General features: G+C 36.8%; 2 protein-coding genes across 2 annotated transcripts in view; both read left to right on the top strand.

Annotated features, from left to right (window-relative positions):
- The window catches only part of myom3 (myomesin 3), a 55303-nt gene extending 40562 nt beyond the window's left edge, over positions 1–14741 (top strand). The window contains exons 20-37 of the mRNA XM_053611579.1: positions 329–510; positions 631–745; positions 904–1060; positions 2950–3056; positions 3466–3510; positions 4100–4239; positions 4387–4531; positions 5033–5092; positions 6332–6399; positions 6682–6789; positions 6877–6964; positions 8658–8696; positions 8813–8918; positions 10097–10260; positions 11489–11525; positions 11677–11699; positions 13011–13066; positions 13184–14741. Coding sequence (XP_053467554.1) covers positions 329–510; positions 631–745; positions 904–1060; positions 2950–3056; positions 3466–3510; positions 4100–4239; positions 4387–4531; positions 5033–5092; positions 6332–6399; positions 6682–6789; positions 6877–6964; positions 8658–8696; positions 8813–8918; positions 10097–10260; positions 11489–11525; positions 11677–11699; positions 13011–13066; positions 13184–13450 — 1907 coding nt within the window. The 3' untranslated portion in view covers positions 13451–14741. The remainder of the gene's footprint in view (positions 1–328; positions 511–630; positions 746–903; positions 1061–2949; positions 3057–3465; positions 3511–4099; positions 4240–4386; positions 4532–5032; positions 5093–6331; positions 6400–6681; positions 6790–6876; positions 6965–8657; positions 8697–8812; positions 8919–10096; positions 10261–11488; positions 11526–11676; positions 11700–13010; positions 13067–13183) is intronic.
- A 2232-nt stretch (positions 14742–16973) lies between these two features.
- fabp10a (fatty acid binding protein 10a, liver basic) lies at positions 16974–19298 on the top strand. The gene is made up of 4 exons (XM_053612050.1): positions 16974–17133; positions 17324–17496; positions 18514–18603; positions 19173–19298. The coding sequence occupies exons 1-4, from the start codon at positions 17067–17069 to the stop codon at positions 19221–19223; spliced, it is 381 nt and encodes a 126-aa protein (XP_053468025.1). The 5' UTR covers positions 16974–17066; the 3' UTR covers positions 19224–19298.
- The last annotated feature ends 631 nt before the right edge of the window (positions 19299–19929 follow it).

The raw sequence follows: 19929 nt of genomic DNA, 5'->3' as shown, positions 1-19929 counted from the left end.
CAAATAAATAAAATTGAATTGAATAAATTGAATAGATGGACTAATGGGTGGGTGAATTAGCTGACCTATTGATAGGTTGGTTGGATGGACGGATAGATCGATGCATTGTTTTTTGTTTGGATGGATGGATGGATGGACCTAATGATAGTGGAGGTTGGATGTTTGAATGATTAGATAGACGGATGAATGAATAAACAGACCATCCAGTAGACTGCTTGGATGGAAGAAAGGGTGGATGTTTGAACAAACTGAACCTTTTTACAAGCCAGTTAGATGCACCAAAAAAGCAATGGTTTATTATTATACACTGTTACCATGATGTTCTTAGGCTGCCCGTATGACTTGGAGTTGAGAGAGGTGCGGCAGGAATCTCTGGTTTTGCTGTGGGCGGAGCCTCTGTACCAAGGTCAGTCACAAATCACAGGTTATGTTGTGGAGATCAGTGAGGGGGCGGAGTCAGAGGACTGGACTTCAGTGACCCAGGAACCAATCATAGACACGTACCTAAAGGTCAGTATACTTTATATCATTAAATGATACTTTTTCTTAGTTAAAAACACATGCTAAAGGATCCTAAAATTGATTTGAAACCAGTGGTTTAGAAGAGACTTATGTTGACTTTGCTTTCAGGTTTCTGGGCTGCATGCGGGTCAGACATATCGTCTCCGTGTGCGTGCCATCAACAGTGCTGGAGTGGGAAGACCTTCTTTTCCCACAGATCCCATCACAGCCCAGACTGACCCAGGTCAGTTACCTTAGCACAGCCCAAAGAGCTTTGTTCTGCTGATCCAAGGTGTCTTTAAAGGGTCTTAGTGCTTTTAGTTTCTTTTGATGGACAAACACTTTTTTAGTATGTCTTACTCACCACAGACTGAAGTGCATATCTACTGCTTTACTGTACAGCAACCAGAGAAATCGAGATTGGGGTTGATAATGATGGCTTCATCTTCTTGAGCTTTGAAGCACCTGAGACCCTTGACCAAATCCAGTTTGAGTGGAAGAAGAACTACAGACAGGCCATCGATGCAGGGCGAGCCCACTTGGAGACCAAGCAAAATAAGTAAATATATATATATATATATATATATATATATATATATATATATATATATATATATATATATATATATAGCGCTTTTCTAGACACTCAAAGCGCTTTACATTGTATGAGGGGAAATCTCCTCAACCACCATCAGTGTGTAGCATCCACCTGAATGATGTGACGGCAGCCATAGCGTGCCAGAACACCCACCACACACCGGCTATTGGTGTAGAGGAGAGGAAATAAGCGTGTTCATTACATTCATTAGCAAAATTGCATACTAGAACACTTGGAGAGGTAAATGTTTGTAACAGTTGTAGGCCAGATACAAGACAAATATAAAGTTATAAAGAAACAGTACAAAATGATGAAGTATTAAAATTGTAAAGAGAAGGCCTTACGGTGTAAATATACAGTAATAAAATTGTAAAGATAAGTTGTACAAGTGTAAAGAAACACAACAGTAGGGGATGTAAAGAGAAGATGTAATGGCATAAAACTAACTTTTTTAGTTTTCAAGACAGAAGCTGCTAATGTGCCAGGATGTAGAGAAAGTAGTAAGGGGTAGGTAGTGGGGGGGGGAAAATAAAAGTATTATGTTATAAAAAAAAAAAATTACAAAATTGTGCAAAATTGCAGCAGTTGCTTAAGGTGAAGTAAATAAAGTTGTTGATAAATAATGTAAAGCTACTTCTAATAAGGTAGTTTAAAGTAATAAAGTTACAACATTCGTGTAAAAATGCATTTAGCACAAAAAGTATAAAGATACAGTAGTGAAGATGTAAAGTTGTAAACAAGCAGTAGTAAAGTAATAAAGTCATTAAGGTATAAAAAGTAGTAGCTGTAAAAAAAAAAAAGTTAAGTCATGAAGCTTATGTGCAAAGATATATAGTATATATTAAAGTGAGTAGGTGTAAAGAGGTGTAAAGATGCTGATGTAAAGTTGTTGTTAAACATTAAAAAGCAGCAATCATTGTGCAAATTTCTTAACATTACAAGAAGCATAGTAAGAACAGAGTAAATAGTAGGTATTACGGTGTAATTATTAATGTGACAAGATGTATGGAACACATTAAGTTGTAAAACATAAGTAGTAATATTAAGTAGTAAAGAATGTAAAGTGTAAATTTGTGGCTGACACATTATTGACACTGTTCAGAGACGGTGTTAAGGCATAAAGCTGCAATAGTACATTCACAGAAATATCATAGTAATTCATAGATATACGCTGCATTGTAAGCTGTATAGAGTGAGTATTAATGTGTAAAGATATAGTAGTAAAATCTAAATAGAAGATGTAAACAGGCAGTAGTACAGTAGTAAAGTAATAAAGTCATAGTAGTAGTAGTAGTAGTAAAAGGTGTTAAGGCATAACGTTAATGTGAGGCGATAATAAGTATTAAGTCGCAAACATTACAGTGTATTAAGGCATTAAGGTGTAAAGGTGCCAGCATAAAGTGTAAAATTGTTGTTAAGGCATCAAAAAGCAGTAGTTAAGTCATTGCACAAAATTGTTGACGCAGAGAACATATTAAGTAAGTAATTAAGTAAGAGGAAATTTACAAATACATGTAGCTCAGCTATTCATAGACATGAACTGAATACTAATAGGTAGTAAAGTAAAGGGTGTAAAGATACATTAGCAAAGATGTAAAGAATAGTAATATGTCATAAGTCATCATGGTATAATAATGCATCAGTGAAGCCGTATAGAGAAAGCATTAAGGTGTAAAAAAAATAAATAAATAATAAAAATGTGATAGAAAGCTCATAAATAGAAGTTCAATAGAAAAAAATAATAATGATAAAGAGTTAAGTTGTAAAAATAAATAAATAAATAAAAGATTCATTTTAGATATGTAGATGATATAGAGTGGTCAAAATGCAGTTGTGCATTTGTGTTGCAGATCTGTTCTCACGTTCAGTGCAGCTGAACTGGAGGATCTGGGCCTTTACACTGCTGAAGTGATTGACAAGCCTGACATCTCCTCTAGCTTTAATTTCACTGCTGAAGGTAATATGAGTTTCCATCTTTCTGTCATCAAGAAGGAAGGTCTGGCAGTATCACGAAAATATTTTTTTGATAGTTTGGCCAAAATTATAAGGTACTTTGTTCCTCTTCCCTCAAATGTAGTTGATCAGCCAAGACATGACTGGTGTCTGAAGCTTGAAGTTTCAGAAAATAGAGGAATAAATAAATAATAAATACTGAAATCCAACTGGAATTATATTATCCTGCAAATGCAATTCCGTCCTCAAATAAATACATGTATTTGTTGGCCAAGCTATTTCATTTAATAGCATATCCTCATTATTGTTAGAGCAGAATAGGCTGTACTTAGCACGCTAACACTAAAAACAGAGTATGGAGGATGGGGGAAAGATTGAGTTAGTCATTGCACTTGTGTCTTTTTATCTCACAGATCTGGAGAGACTCATGGAGTTGAGCTGGCACATCAGGAACCCGCGTAAGACCATGCATGAAGAGCTGAAAGGCCTTGGAGCAGAATGAGCGACACACAAACGCACACACACTTCTATTGCCATATTGTCAGAGTCGAGTAATAAAGTAACCTTGGGAATGGCCTATGACTAAGACAGACTTAAATATAGACATTAGATTGATATAAATATAAATATAAATATAAAAGTCTGACACTCAAACAGACAGACAAAAAGACATAGAAACAGATACATACACAGACAGACAGAAAGGCAGACAGATAGAAAGAGAAACAGACACACAGACAGATAGATGATGCATGGTTGGATGGATGGATGGATCCACACATTCAGATGGAGAGATAAACAGTGAGGACCATTTGGGGTCTATTACGTTCAAGAGAAAGTGAGGGAGCGACTGTTTATAGCTGCCACAGTGTTCGTGATAAAAGGAGCTAACTTGTTTCACAGACGTTCCACAACATTAAATGTATTTATAAATGGATAAAAAGTATGATGTGTCTTTAAGAAATAAAAATCATAGTTGTTGGTATATTGCTGTGGTGTAAGAGGAATAAAACACTTCAGGGTGTATGTGTGTGTGTGTGTGTGTAGTTATAGCGCTGCGCTCTGAGGGCTGGCAGGTGGACGTGTCAGAGCAGGGGAATGTGAGACTGTGGCTGCAGACTGAGCCCCTGTCCAACGCCGCAGAGCTGCACATGATCCTCAACGACCGAGAGATCTCCTCCACGCCGGTGTGTGTGGGTTTGTGTGATGACTGTGATCATGAATGAATCCTATAGTAATACTAACTGCAATTTTGTTTGAGGAATTAGTTTCACAGTCGTTACCGAAACAACCTGAAGTGAATCAAGTGGTGTGTGTTTGCGGCCGATCCACAGGCGCGTAAGATCAACTTTGACAAGGCGAACGGTCTGGTGGAGATTCTGTTCGATAAGCTGTCGAAGGAAGACGAGGGCTCGTACACGGCTCAGCTCAAGGACGGCAGAGCCAAGAACCAGTTCACCCTCGTCCTAGTGGATGAAAGTACGAGTCCCTGTGATTTTTTTTTCATTTTTTTTAATAATGACTTTCTTTTTAAAAAGTTCAGGGGTCTAAATTCATTATAGGCAGCACTTAATTAGCAGTAATTAATAACGAAATATAAAATGGTTATATTATTGTTACTGAATAACAATATGGATAAAAAAAAAACCAAAAAACAATCCAAAACATATCTTACAACATAACTGGAAATTACTTCCTGGTTTGTAAACCAATTCTTACCTTCTACATTACAGTAGAAACCTTTTGGAATGGTCATGTTAGATATTATAGCCATTGTACATACTATATATGTTATATATTTTAAAAAAAACATTGAAGTTAATTTATTTGAGTGTAGCTGTATATACAGTACATAGCGGAAATTGCTAGGTTGATATTTCACCACATTTATAATGCTGAAATTTGGAGTATTTCACCATCTTTACCCCTGTCCTGGCCTGACCTTTTTTTTTTTTTTTTTTTTTAAATCTGATTGAACAGAGTTCAGGCAAACCCTGGCCAAGTCAGCAGCCAAGCGGCGGGACTGGAAGAGACGCTCAGGTGAGAGTCCACTGGGTCAGGAAAAAAAAATCCGTGCCAACATCTGTGCCAAAAACCACACCAAGGCCATGCCACGTTAGATGTTCTTAAACCGGGAGCGGCAGACGAGTGCCAAATTTATTTATTTTTTACTACTAGGAGGGTTTAGTCGTTCTTAATTTTGTCAATTTTTGAAATATTCTTTGGTTGAATCTGAGTGGTATGTGTTTAAACCTCACGATGGTATTAAATATTATTAAAAGTAAATTAAAAGTAAATATGTGCTAACCAATCAGAATTCACAGCCATCTTCCATCCACCCACTGAAAGGGTTTACTTAAGAGTTGTACGTGAAGGCTAGTGAAAGCTGTGGACAGGATTGGTGACACTTACTATCTATAAAAAGGGGGCTTTAGGCTAAAAAAAAGTCTGAAAAACGCTGTTCTAAGCTATCGCAGGTTTTCTAAAATATCTTTGAAATTGTAAACGTTTCCAAAAAACAAGTGCAACTGAGTCAGTGTACATTCTTTATACTTTATTATACACAGTGCCATTGAATTCTTGATTCTGATTAGTCAGAAGATGTTGATTCATTTTCTGCATTAGAGCCAGCTGTTATTCAGATCACAGGATTATACTGATGCACTCACTCGTTCTAATACGTTATCGTGTCTATAGTAACAGCTTATACAGGCTCCCGTAATGGTTAAACAGTGTATAAGTGCTGATGGGGTGAGGTTTTCTGAGGAAACATTTATTTAGCAATCTTGGAAGGAGTCGTTTTTCTAAAAAGTGTTAATTTCCCCTGTGTGTGGAGACGATTGGGACACCCTGTACAACAGTAGAAACAAAAAATGTTGTTTTTCAATAAAATCGCTGTGTTATAAGAGAAATCAAACACTTTGCCATGTGCTGTTATAGGAAACGAATCAATTTCAGGTGATTCACCTGAATCACACCCACCCTGTCATTGATCATTGATTATATTCCTTAACACCACAACCCCAAGTTTGTTATTCATTAGATATTACTTTCTTTTTTGATCTTCGTTGATAATTGTACTACTTTAGCATGTTGTCTATTTATATTACAATAGAAGACTTTTGAAATGAATGACAAAACATTCACACAGCATTTATGGTCTATTTATGTATATCATGTATTTACATATACTTTAATAGTGGATAACTCTGCTGTCGTTTTTTACACTACTATACGACATGCTCTGTTTTGTTTTGTTTTGTCTTGTTTTTTAACCAGGGCCCTACTTTGAGGAGTTTTTGTCATGGACTGTGACAGACGACTGTGAGCTGATTATGAAATGCAAGGTCAGTTTGCTGAATTAAATTTTTTATTTATTACAAAAACTGAGGCTAATACTGTATATTGAGCCCTGGGTAAATTGAAAATATATATAGCAGACAGAGCCGAAAGTCTACGTGTAAGTCTATAAATGTGAATGAATGAATATTAGAAAGGTTTGAAATTATGAACTGCCTGTGGAGTTCATTTAATGAATCGTTTTAATTGCTTCCAGAGAAAAAAATTAGCCAAAGATTTTTCAAACAACTCATTCTACATCTTGAGGTTGTTTGCGTTCACTCCGGCAGGTGACGAACATGAACAAGGACACGAAGATGAAGTGGTTTAAGGATGGTGTAGAGATCACGCAGGTTGTGAACGAGCCGTCTGGAGTGGGCATGTTTACCGTTCCGCAGGTATGTGCTTCCACGTGCACTACTTTAGCTTTACGTAGATAGTTTTTGCTAGTAATGAATTCCTAATATAATGATATTGTAACCCAGGTGACTAAGAAGGAAGCCGGCATGTACAGGGCCGTGGTGGCTGATGGTAGAGGAGAGGATGAGAGCATTCTAGAGTTAACGGACAATGGTGAGAAATTGAGATTCCTCTGCAAAACCCTGAGCAGAATTTGCTTTTTTTTTTTAAATGAACACCTTCCTTGTTTCTATTTCAGCTTTAACTCAAATGAGACTGTAAGTTGGTCAATACTGTAAGGTTTAATTTGACACCAAGAATTTGACACCATTTTCCCCCTTGTAGTCAATAAGCCAAGTTTGATATCTGATGTTTGCTTTAGTTTTGTACTACCAGTTTAGCATCGTTCAAACTGCATAGCTAAATCCTTAAACACTCACGTCAAATAGAATTCTCGAGTTGGTCAGTATCTCCGACTTGTTTATCTGGTTTATGAAACTGTACAACATATTTATGTATAAAATTAACAAGTTACTTTCTCAGCAAATTCTCGAATCTGATTGGTCAGAAGGAGTTGATTTATTAGACTCATTATAATACATTACCATTCCTATAGTAACCAGGACTTGCATGGCAAACTTTATGAGATGTTATCTAGCATTTATGGAAGGAGTCTCCAGTGTCAGCACTTTGTAACAGTAGGTTTTCTGCCACTTGAAAGTCTTGGAGACAGAGGGTTTTTTTTTTTTAAACCTAGTAATTATGTAAAGGTTATATCTTCTAGAAAAGAATTACAGTTGTAAAAAGTGTGTGGATGGATTTCCTCACTCAAAATACATACAGAAATTAGATCCAAACATGTTTTGGGTGAAGTATCTTTTTTACGTCTTTTTCTTGAATTCTTAATTCTTTTCTTTTCTTTTTTTTTTTTTTTTTGGAACATAAAATGTTTTAAATAAAACGCAATTGCAAAATGTCTGAGATGACGACAGATTATTTCTTACTTTAAATGTGAAAAAATATAAATATACTGTTAGAGAAGCCTAGTGTCTTTTTTGTTATGTAGGCCTGTTTCAATTCATGAAAGCACATACTACAGTTCCATTATCGCATGTTGTTGCCATTTGGCAACAATTACATTTTACCATGTAACAGAAAACTCAAAATATATCAACTTGTTTAAATGGCAAAAAATAAATGTTACCTTATCTCAGATACCGTTTATTTTTTTCTTTTAAGTAGTTTTGCGTAAATATTGAAAAAATAATCTAATTTTGATATCCCTCTGGTGGTGACCTTCACCATGCCATGTGTTTGTAGAAAAGGAAGTGCAAACAACACTTCCTGGCATTTTTTTGTTATGCCATTAGTTAAAGCCCCCTTTTTCCAGTTACAAAGGTAATTAGTTGTTTTGTATTATTGCCTATTAAAAAATTGGAGATAAATTAATTGTTACCATATGGCAACACCATGCAGTAAAGAGATAACAATACAACTTTCAGTGTTTTATTGCTTATACAGTTACTGAACAATATGCTTCATGGTAAAGAATCATAACCGGTGGCTTTTGGGGGTTAAATCCTTATGTATTACTACTTAATGTACAAGTAATGTTACTGAGAAAAATATTGTCTTTTGAGGTATTTAGGCGTGGCGTTTTTGGACTTCAGACTTGGATGACTGACTACACCGCTATAGCCTACATTGTGTACAACTGTTCCTTTAAATGAAGACTGAAAAATAGATTGTATCCCTGTATATGTGTCAATTCAAGTCCAAAACTGTTTATACTGTGCATTTTCACATAACTTACTGCTATGCAGTAAAAATAGTCCTGTCAGTCACTGCTTTTCATCTCTTTTCTCAGAGTTCGAGCGGTTGATGCGGTGCCTGAGCAGAAATTGTGGTAAGTCCACAGGGAACTGCAGAGTCGCACACACTGACTGTAACAGAATGTTTATGGGGAGCTCAGCATCACTCAACCCCTCTCCATGTTCCTCTGTTCCTCTGTCTGATCTACAGCTCTCTCTGCTGGCCCCATGAGGATCCAGTCCACAGCGGCCGGCTTTAAGCTCTACTGCTCTCTGAAGTACTATCTGAGCTACATGAAGACCAGCTGGCACTTCAAGTGAGTCTCTGGGTCTCGCTTTGCTTTTAAGCCCCAGTACACAAAGCAACTTTGTAAAGACACAAGTTCAGTGTGAACGCTTTACAGACGTCTCTGAGTCAACAAGAGTGGAGCTTAAGTTACAATTTGCCACCACTAACATTTTTCTTTTTCTTTTTCTTTTTTAAATAGTTGATTTAAAACACAATAACATCGTTTGACTAATGTTAGCTACCTTTTTTAAACAAGCCTGGTTACTTGATTTAATTACACAATATACCGTAATAGTTAACTTAATATTAATACAATGTTAATATAATAATACTACTTAACTGATTACTTTACTTGCCACTGATTTTAAATTCAGAATGTAGTAGTGTTAGCTAAGATTAGCTAGCTTGCTAGCAAGTTTGGAATCTAGTATAATAGCTAATCTGATATTATACTACCTTGCTAGTTAGCTTCTATTAGTTTAAATGACAGAATATGACAATTAGCTAGGTTGCTAGAAAATGTCTGCTGGCTTAGCTAACACAATAGTTACTCTAATGTTAGCGCACTTGCAAGGAAACTGATGGTTGTAATCACACAAAAATAACAGTAGACTTATGTTCGATGCTTATTATAATACTAGTTTTAGTAACACAAACTAACTTGATAGTGAATGTGGCTAGCTAAATAATGTCAGATCCTTATTAGAGAGGTCATATAAACATTAAGCTGAGTAGGACTGGTCAGTGCATTGCTGTTTGAGTGTGCGTACCTGGTTAGCTTAAGTAATAGTGTTACTTGCTCTTGTGTGTTTAAATAATGCTCTTAGCCAAGCTAAAGAGGTGGGGGGGGAAAGGATAGCGACTATATCATATATTCAAGTTTGCACTTAGCAATGAAATCGAACTTAAGCAGCTCCATTGCTGACCCAGAGGTACCTGTAACTTGGCAAGCAGGACACTTAGTTCAAGTCTGAAGAGGACATAAGGACGCCAGACATCTACCTCTCTACATCCTGAAGACTTCATGGTGGAAAATGTCAATTAGGACAAGCACATTAATAAAAAACCTGTGATTTGCCTTGCCAGAGATGTTGTTATAGAAAATTCTGACCAATCACATTCACGTTTTCAGCTGCGCTGTGATAAAACACTGTATGAACACTTGAAAAATCTTGAAAAGTCTTGTTTTTCAATGGTGTGTAAAAGAGAGAGGAGGATCGATCTGGACGAGAGGACCAAGCCTGGAAGCAGCATGCAGAAGCTCTGGATCGAGATCTTCAACCCCACTGAAAACGACAAAGGAAAATACACCCTGGAGATGTTTGATGGGCAGGAAACACACAAACGCTCTCTGGATTTGTCTGGACAAGGTACAGCGGTTTATATTTACATATCCTATCTGACACAGATAAGTCATCCTGGTGAAGATTACGCCATCAGAGGGAGAAAGACGAAAAGAGTTTTCACTGTGTCAATACCTGACAAACATATTGAAATAATTCACGCATCACAGACTCATTGTGACCGGAGTAATTCATCGATTCTGTGTGCCATTTCATCTAATACTCAGTTCACAAACTCTATGAAATCTTATATACTGTACACCATAGCACGCTTAGAAATCCTATATTCAATTGCGATTTCAATTCAATTCAACTTTATTTATATAGAATGTTTGTCAATGGACATAGTCACAAAGCAGCTTTACAGAAATATATAGACTCCAGATATGAATTTTACATTATACATTTATCCCTAATGAGCAAGCCAGAGGCAACGGTGGCAGGGGGGGAAAAAAACCCTGAGATAACACGAAGAAGAAACCTTGAAAGGAACCAGACTCAAAAAAGTACCCATCCTCATCTGGGTGACACCGGATGGTACGATTATAAATCATGTTCTATGTGCTACCATCCACAGTAATCTCATGAGGATCTTTAATCTGTCCATGTGGGGCCATCCTTAGCAGCAACGAGTATTTTTGAGGGGACAAAAATAGTCCATGGGTCATCAAGTACATGCTTTTTTGTCCCATTTTCTGTCAAAACTTAGTCACCTGCCAATTCCCACTATCAGCCAGCTCTCAGAGACAGCTCACAGATGCCAACGATTGGCCAGGGATGGCTGTGTCATAGTCGGGATCGCAATCTCGACTGTATGGCGAACATTAAAGGCCATGTTTTTTAACTCGGCACTATACATTTTGCAAAGAATTTTATGTTGCAACAGACAACAGAAGAATCATATAGACATCCTATTAGACAAAGGTATAGAAACACTATATATCAAATACCTTAAAAACACATGGACAACATAAAACAAACACACAGAATACTATATACACCATATAACAGCACACTGAATTTCCAATGTACACCATAGGACAAGTGCATAAAGTTGCTAGAGGACAAATCGATAGAAATCCTGAAGATATTATTGGACAAATGAATACAAATTCCAAAATCATCACCAATAGTCAAGGGTGATGACATCAGTTTGGATATTTTAATTATGTCCTGACATTAGAAAACCCGAATACATTAACTAAGCTCTTTTTAATTTATTTTTTTTTATCTCTCTGCTTTCTCCACTCTAAAGTTTTTGCGGATGCTCTGCTGGAATACCAGAGGCTGAAGTAAGTGAAGTTTTTGCAATGTTTTTTACACATTCGTCTAACGTAATACCTTTTAATTCAACTATACTTGGAGAAATTATCAAATGATTTGAATGTCTTTGTAGTAAATAATAATGTGGATTTAATACATGTTTTATTCCATTTACAACAGGCAGGTGGAAATCGCGGAGAAAAGTAAGTATACCGTCGAAGGAGCTTGTCAGAACACGTTTATAATAAAGAGAAATTACCAGATAATAATTATTATATTATATTATATTATATCTGATCAAATACAGCATTCATAGTTGGTCACATTTGTGCTCTTAGACATGCGTTCAAATTCAGACAACCTGAATGAATCTGCTGGAAAACAGAATTTGACAATAACATGCACTTTTGTGATCTGACAAGAGGAAAATTCAGGTCTTTATGATCTAGTGAATAACTGCATTTCTTTATAAACGCACAATGTGTGCACCTCTAGAATCACAATAAACCCACTATAAGATGTGATGTAAACTTCCTGCTGGAGTAGATTTATTAGTATACTGTATATTTAGTGTTCATGGCTGCAAATTGCACATAATGCTGTCTCATTTCACGCTGTTTCGGATATAGAAAAACAGGTTAGTTGTATCAAATAAACTGTATTAACCTGTGCTTAATAATCTGACTTTAATCTCATATGAAATAAAGTACGCGGTTTACATGACTACTAAAAGAATCTTATATATATATATATATATATATATATATGTGTGTGTGTGTGTGTGTGTGTGTGTGTGTGTGTGTGTGTGCGGAGTTTGCATGTTCTCCCCGTGCTGCGGGGGTTTCCTCCGGGTACTCCAGTTTCCTCCCCCAGTCCAAATACATGCATGGTAGGCTGATTGGCATGTCTAAAGTGTCTGTAGTATATGAATGGGTGTGTAAATGTGTATGTGATTGTGCCCTGCGATGGACTGGCACCCTATCCAGGGTGTACCCCGCCTTGTGCCCGATGCTGCCTGGGATAGGCTCCAGGTTCCCCGTGACCCTGAAGAAGGAGTAAGCGGTAGAAGATGGATGGGATGGATGGATATATATATATATATATATATATATATATATATATATATATATTTTTTTTTCCAATGTATTGCTGCATGAATAGTCCTATTCATTGCATTAGTCACTGCAAATGTGGTTTCATTTAACAAAATGGCTTCCACCCTCATTATTCGGCAGCTTGTAAAATAGCACTTGATGCAGCACTTCCACCCAGACCTAAAGGTTAACCTGTTAAACCAGATATTCATGTTAAAGCACGTTTTTCGTGAACTATTTTTCATTGAAACGAATAGGAAAATGTGTGTAGTTAAGAGAGTGAGGAATGTAAGTCTGGATCAATTGATGTGTCCTGGAAGCTGAAAGGAAAGTCCTGGGATTTGAAAAATACCTTAAGCACTGGTTATTTTTCTTGCAAGATTTGTTTAACTTAGGTTGGACTCTTGTTTATTTTTCAAGATCGTGCGAGAGTCACAAAGGGATTACCGGATGTGGTGGCCATCATGGAAGACAAGGTATTTCCCATCATTAATTCTGAAATATTTTCAACTATACCGTTAACAATGTTATCTCCTATCTCAGTCAGTTCTTGCTTCTCTCTCACTCTTTCACACACACACACACACACACAGTCTCTGTGTCTGACCTGTTTCGCTGAGGGTGACCCCATGCCGGAGATGTTCTGGCTGAAGAACGACAGAGAGATTGTCTCTCTAGGGCGCTTTAGTGTGGCCACAGACAAGGGGTGCACGACTCTCACCATCTACTCGGTCTGTATGGAGGATTCCGGCAACTACAGCGTGTTTGTACGTAACACGTACGGCTCGCAGACGGTAAACGTGACCGTGAGTGTGTATAAACACGGTGAGAAGCCGCGGGCCGATGCACTGGAGATGTAAAGAGGGAGAGAGGCGTGAGTGAATTAAAGGATGCCATGCTGTAGAAGTATTAGCAAACATTTACAGTTTCATTCAGGAATCCAAATTTGGGGTGGAAGGGTATGATGTGCTTACAGTTTGATGATAAAATATGACAGGATCCATCACTGATTATAGCTGCTATAAGGTAAGCGCTATCAGGAATGAACTTGTTCTGCAGACGTTCCACAACTTTAAATGTAACTAATTGGCAAGTTGATGTTGTATAAGAGGAATAAAACACTGAGATGTGCTTTTATTGGAAAATAATCCATATAATATAAATAAATAATCCAATAACACCATGCTGTGTATTGGGCCTCATCACAACACCCTGTCGTTGATTATTTTCCTACAACAGCATATCTCAAAATGTTTAATTCCTCACATACAGTATTTAATAGGTAACAGTATAACTACTTGAGAATTTCTTATCACAGTGTAGCAAAATATCATCCAAACATCCAAAAATTTATCAAATTAGTACCATTACATCTTTAAATATTTCCATTTTCCCTTTATTCAAACTGTTTTAAAGCACCCATGATTTTTCTAAAGTGCAAAGCCACCTCTTATTTCTAAACAAGTACAAGAAATATGTCTCTCACATGAAAACCATGAGGTGTTGGGTCACACCTGATTAAAGGTGAAAACATCTGGCCTTTATTAAATAAAGAATTTATTTACTGAAATTATTTCTCCAAACGTATCTTGGACTTTTATTTTTTTTCCAGAACCTGTGGTTAATATTCAAACATGTGGAACATTATACAATGGCACAATGCACTGTTACGCCAAACTGAAGCCATTTTTGTCAAACATTAAAAAGTTTGTAGCTGAATTCCCTTGTATTTTTTAAGTCTGGGTTAACCCTGTGTTCATTTACTGACCCTGTTGATTTAGTATTAACCTATTATGGAATTTTCATATATTAAAGTCCTGAGGGTACTTTACTATAATGCACAGTTTAAGGTTGATGGCTTTTGAACGTGTTTGAGGAGTTTGTTTTTGTGTTTCTGTCAGGTATAAATTAAAACCTGAATTCAATTGGCCTGTCGTATTTTTTGTCTCGCCATTTATTAATAAGACTGGCAATTTGAGACCTCGGTATTCTGTCTGTCTTTTTGCACACAAATATGCTGAATGTACAGTATGTGAGAGGTTTTACTACAAAATATGGCTTATAAAAATGTTGCATCTCCATTGATCTTATTAATGGAACGTTTATGGCTCAAAATCATTTTAATCAGATTAAACCTTATTATTCTAAGCACTCGAATGTCTGCGTACCTTCTTTTACATAAAGGCCTACATGATGATCATGTGTTTGGTTTTTCATGCATGTGTGAAAGTGAGAAGGGCACAGCTCATTGACAGGGATATTATTGAAATCTCATGGAAATACAGTGACCGAATGTGCGCACACCTTCTTCACCTTCCCACTTTCTACTCTGTATATATGTTTTGCATGCAGCCTATAGATATCTGCTACTCTGCACAGCATGGACCATCACTGAGCAGATATTATTTAGATGATGGACCATTCTGAGTACAGCACAGCTTTATTATGCAAGTCGAGGCCTTTTTCTGAAAAGCAAAAGTCCACAGTGTCATTAACCTACTGCTCAGCTGGAGTGTTTTTAGGACAAACCTCACATCTGATCGTGAATTCTGCTTGAGTGACATGGACATCCTTGTAAACGTTCAGAATTATCGCTAAGTCTGTAATGAATCTCCCAAAACAGGAAATGCATTGGTTTAAACTGCAAAATCCAATAATCTCACAATTTCGGTTGATTTTGCAGGCCAGTCCGAGTGCACCGTCATGCTTGGTGAACACATCTCTCACACGCAGATTTGGCTCTATCCATCCTACCGTCTTCATCCCGAAATGGTCGTGACAGTGTTGTGTACTTCGGAATCCGGACAACAGGCTGACCATATGTTTTTATGCTCCGTAAATTACATTCGTCCAGCTATAATCTACTGATATTGTTCAATAAGGCATATTGTATTTGGTGGATGTGTCTAATTTTATTACAAATATATCTGACCAAAATGCCAGCAGTGAGTAAAGAGTGAAGCTCTTCTTGGAGAACATCAGTAAACTATTATCAAGCTGTGCTCTATTTTGCTTTGCTGTTACTTTTTGAGGTGATCGATGGCCTCTGTCTTTGGCAGTTACATACACTGACCAGCTTATCAGGTTCACAGATTGTACAGTTCATTTTGTAGGTATACAAACAGCAGTGACATTGACATAATAGTGGTGTGTGAGTGGTCATTGCACTGCTGAGCCTCTCAACACTCACCCAAATCATATCTGCTCAGTAGTGTTCCCTTTCCATTGATTGGAAAACTGTGCATTGCAATAGATTGGCTATAGTCTTTGTCATTGACTTAGTATAGACAAACATCAGTTATCTATTATTACCTGGTCATGAGTCAATCCCCGGGAACATTAGTTGCAAGCCGGGAATACACTCTGCATTGCATGTCAGTCCTGTAGATTCATTGTAATAATTGTGCATTGTAGCTCTTTCTGATCATCCCATAACAATCCTGCACTACTTTTCAGTCAATTGGTAGAATTGGTGTGTCCAAAAAAGTGTCCTTTTCCCTACAAACAGTAAAGTGCATTCAGGGCATCCTGTACAAGCTACATTTTCACTGTTGCACAGTACATTTTGGGATTTCATAACTGCACCTAATGGGTGTTTCCCACCTATACATTTTTACATTTTGCCACCTATACATTACATTACATTTTTACATTTATGGCATTTGGACGACGCCGTTATCTAGAGCAACTTACATTGATGTCATTTATATATCTGAGCAGGTGAAGGGGCCTTGCTCAAGGGCCCAACAGTTGGAATGTGGCGGTGCTGGGGTTTGAACTCACGTCGATCAGTAGCCCATCCAGAGTGTATTTCTGCCTCAACCCCGTCTTCCAGGGATAGGCACCTGATCCCAGACCAGGATAAAGGAGTTACTGAAGATGAATGAATAAGTGCACTGAATATGCCCAGCTATGGTTTCATAAAGGCCTACAAAATGGCAAAACTCCATGTATAAGGTGGATAAGATGTTGTTTATGCTGTTTCAATTCAGGCTCATTTCACAACTCTGTTCTTAGATTGGATTCTGCTTGACCTTCAAGTTGTCTAAGATAAAACTGTCTGCCTTGCTCTCCTTACATCTTGTTAATTCAGATTTTTTTTTTTCCAGAAATGGTTTGTACGTATTTTCAGTTTGTCTCAAGCTAAAAAAATTTTTTTTTTTAAATATTATTTTAAGAAGGCCCTTCCCTACTCCACCTTTAACATTTGATCAGTAATGTATTTATAATGTATGGAATTGTAACAAGGCTCCAAATTTGGGATTGTATCATCGCAGAATGTCAATACGGTTACCAACCTGAAGATGTAAGTGAACTCTGGGTTATCCAAATAGAGGATGTTAATGATTAGAAAAGCAGGAGTGCCTATTTTCCCCTGATATAAGTAGCTGAGGTGATGTGTGTGATTCTACACTTTGAAGGGAGTGTCAGAAATCCATCTTGTGGTGAAGGAGACACCAGACAGGATCAGGAGAAATGGCCTTCAGTGGAACGTGGCAGGTTTACTCTCAGGAGAACTATGAGGAGTTCCTCAGGGCCATATGTGAGTATGCCACTTAAAAAGCTACACTGGAATATATATATATATATATATATATATATATATATATATATATATATATATATATATATATATATATATATATTTGTGTAGCTATGCCAAGAGCATTAGCCGCTAATTTAACACAACACTGGTAATATAGTGCTGCTCTGAGTTGTACTTTGTCATTCAGCACTACCCGAGGATGTCATCAAGCTGGCCAAAGATGTCAAACCTGTGACAGAGATCCAACAGACAGGCAACGACTTTGTCATCACCTCAAAGACCCCTGGAAAATCGGTCACTAACTCCTTCACCATCGGGAAGGAAGCTGAAATCACCACCATGGATGGAAAGAAGCTCAAGGTATTTCCAATCCTTTGATACATTATAGTTTATTACTGATGTCATCTCCAAGTATCATTTGGGTGAATGGGATAGTGTGTTAAGACTACCATAAAATAAATAAATAAACAAACAAACAAACCAACATAATCCAGGGCAATGGTAGCTACATGATTGTGACCAGGTTTGTGAGTTCAAATCCCAGTAGCACAACTTTAACACAACTTTCTTGGTAAAAGAATCTCAATGCTAGCAACAACAACAACAAAAAACTTATCCTTACTATAAAACTGCTGTCCTTTTTGTCCACCCCCTTTTAGATATTACTTAATAATTATAGTTAATAATATTAATAATCTTTAAAAATGGCAAAGCAAACATTAGAACCTGATTTGCTGTCTTTCCTCTGGCTATTATATTAGTAATCTGGTTCGCAAGATAACGATAATAGGCTAGCTACCTTTCTAGCTAATTATCTTTATGCTGTCAGGCTGGCTAGCTAACTAACTTATTGTGTATGGGGTTCATTTCTTTTCTGTGTAGCAACATTTTGAACATTGCCAGGACAAGAATAATAAATTACACAATGAGTTTGTAATAAATCATTATTATCTTATGATCTGGTAGGCAGGTTGACTAGCAACACAACTCCTTCATGAGGGTTTTTTTTTTAGTATAGTAAGATTTTTTTTTTTTTTTTTGCCAGAATTTATCATTTTCTTCTCTTGTAGTTATGGGTTTTAGAACATTTCCAAAAACATTTAATGACGTTTTGGGGGGGGGGGGGGCCGCTGGGGCCTGCTAGCTAAGTTAGACTTTTTCCCTGAGGTAAATAACGTGATAACGTGAGGTAAATTTAGCTATGTCCATAAATCACTTTGTTGTTTGACGCCTATAGGTTGACCACTGCAAATGAGTGCATAGGGATATAAGATATGAAGCCAGTACCTTAGTACAGCTAGTTCATTCAGCTAGTATGTCCTGATGCTCTAACGTTCCTGTGATACTGAACGCATCTCTGATCTGTGTTCCTTTTAGTGTGTTGTGAAGCTGGAGGGAGGAAAGCTCATCTGTGAGTCAGACAAGTTCTCACACAAGCAGGAGATCAAGGGTGGAGAGATGATCGAGGTGTGTATCTCTAACAAACAGTACAAACACTCAGATCTGTACCCTCACTTATTAAAGGAGCAGTGTGTAATTTTTAGAGTCCATCACTGCCTGTTAGATGAATTGCAATTGCGATGAAAATATTGAGAAGCCTTCCCCTTCTACCTCACCGATCCTACCCGACTTGTTCAAATTACGTACGTAAGAGCTCTATCAATCAATGGTGAAAAGACATGAGCGGCTTTGCTTTGGTTGAGGGCAGAGCTCGTTTCTGGGCCAGAAATAATATAAACAGATGCCTAAAGTGAAGAAATTGGTCAGATGCATTCCATGGAAAGAGTGTGAATCACACTTATTCTAAGCTACCTTTAAAAATGGTACTAATATAACAGGAATAGAAACTCTTTCAACATTACATCATCAACTGCACCATTAACATTGTGAAAAATAACACTATTGCATATTATGTTCCTTACTTAAATGCACTTCAAAAGTTTTCATTTTTGTTTAAAAGCAATATTTAAAAAGGCTATGAGCTTTCAAATATTCCTAATTATCTGGCATTTTTTCTCTCTCTCTCTTCCCTTCAGACAATGACTGTAGGAGGAACCACCATGGTCAGGAAGAGTAAAAAGCTGTGATGTGACTTGGCCTGCTGAAAATGTCTCCAATCGAAAACATGCCATCTATTTAAATAAACCTCTCTTTTGTCAAAATATCGTGTATTTTTTTTGTCTTTGTGCTGTCATTACTATATTAGTGGCAAATTAAATGTTGCATACTTGCCTGTTAATAGTTTACTTTAGTTCCTCTGCAGTGTACATTTTAATGTGTTTGGGTCCTAGGCAACGTAGAATGCTCTAGCTTTTGATATTTTGTGTTGTAAGAGATAAGATTAAGATTGACAGGTTTGCATTACATTTAGGCAACATTGAATAAACAGGGGGAAAAACAAAGTGGCAAAGGTTGAACAGTACTGTGTGTGTGTGTGTGTGTGTGTGTGTGTATATATATATTTATATATATATATATATATATATATATATATATATATATATATATATATACACACACACACACACACACACACAGTACTGTTCAATAGTCTTAGGCACATGCAAAGAAATGCTGTACAGCAAAGATGCCTTCAAACATAAAGAAATTAAATGTTTCTACATTTAAAAAAAAAATACTATAAAGAGCATAAATACTATAAACAGAAATAAATGATACAAAGTCGATATTTGCTGTGACGACCATTTGTTTAAAAAAAATTATTAGTATTCACAGGTACAATTTGTGCAGTTGGATAAGGAAATGAGTTGTAAGTTTTATTGAGCATCTTGC

This window comes from Ictalurus furcatus, chromosome 23 (assembly GCF_023375685.1).
Source record: "Ictalurus furcatus strain D&B chromosome 23, Billie_1.0, whole genome shotgun sequence".
NCBI lineage: Eukaryota > Metazoa > Chordata > Actinopteri > Siluriformes > Ictaluridae > Ictalurus > Ictalurus furcatus.
Note: the sequence above shows the minus strand (reverse complement) of the source record. Positions and strands in the feature narration are given on the sequence as shown.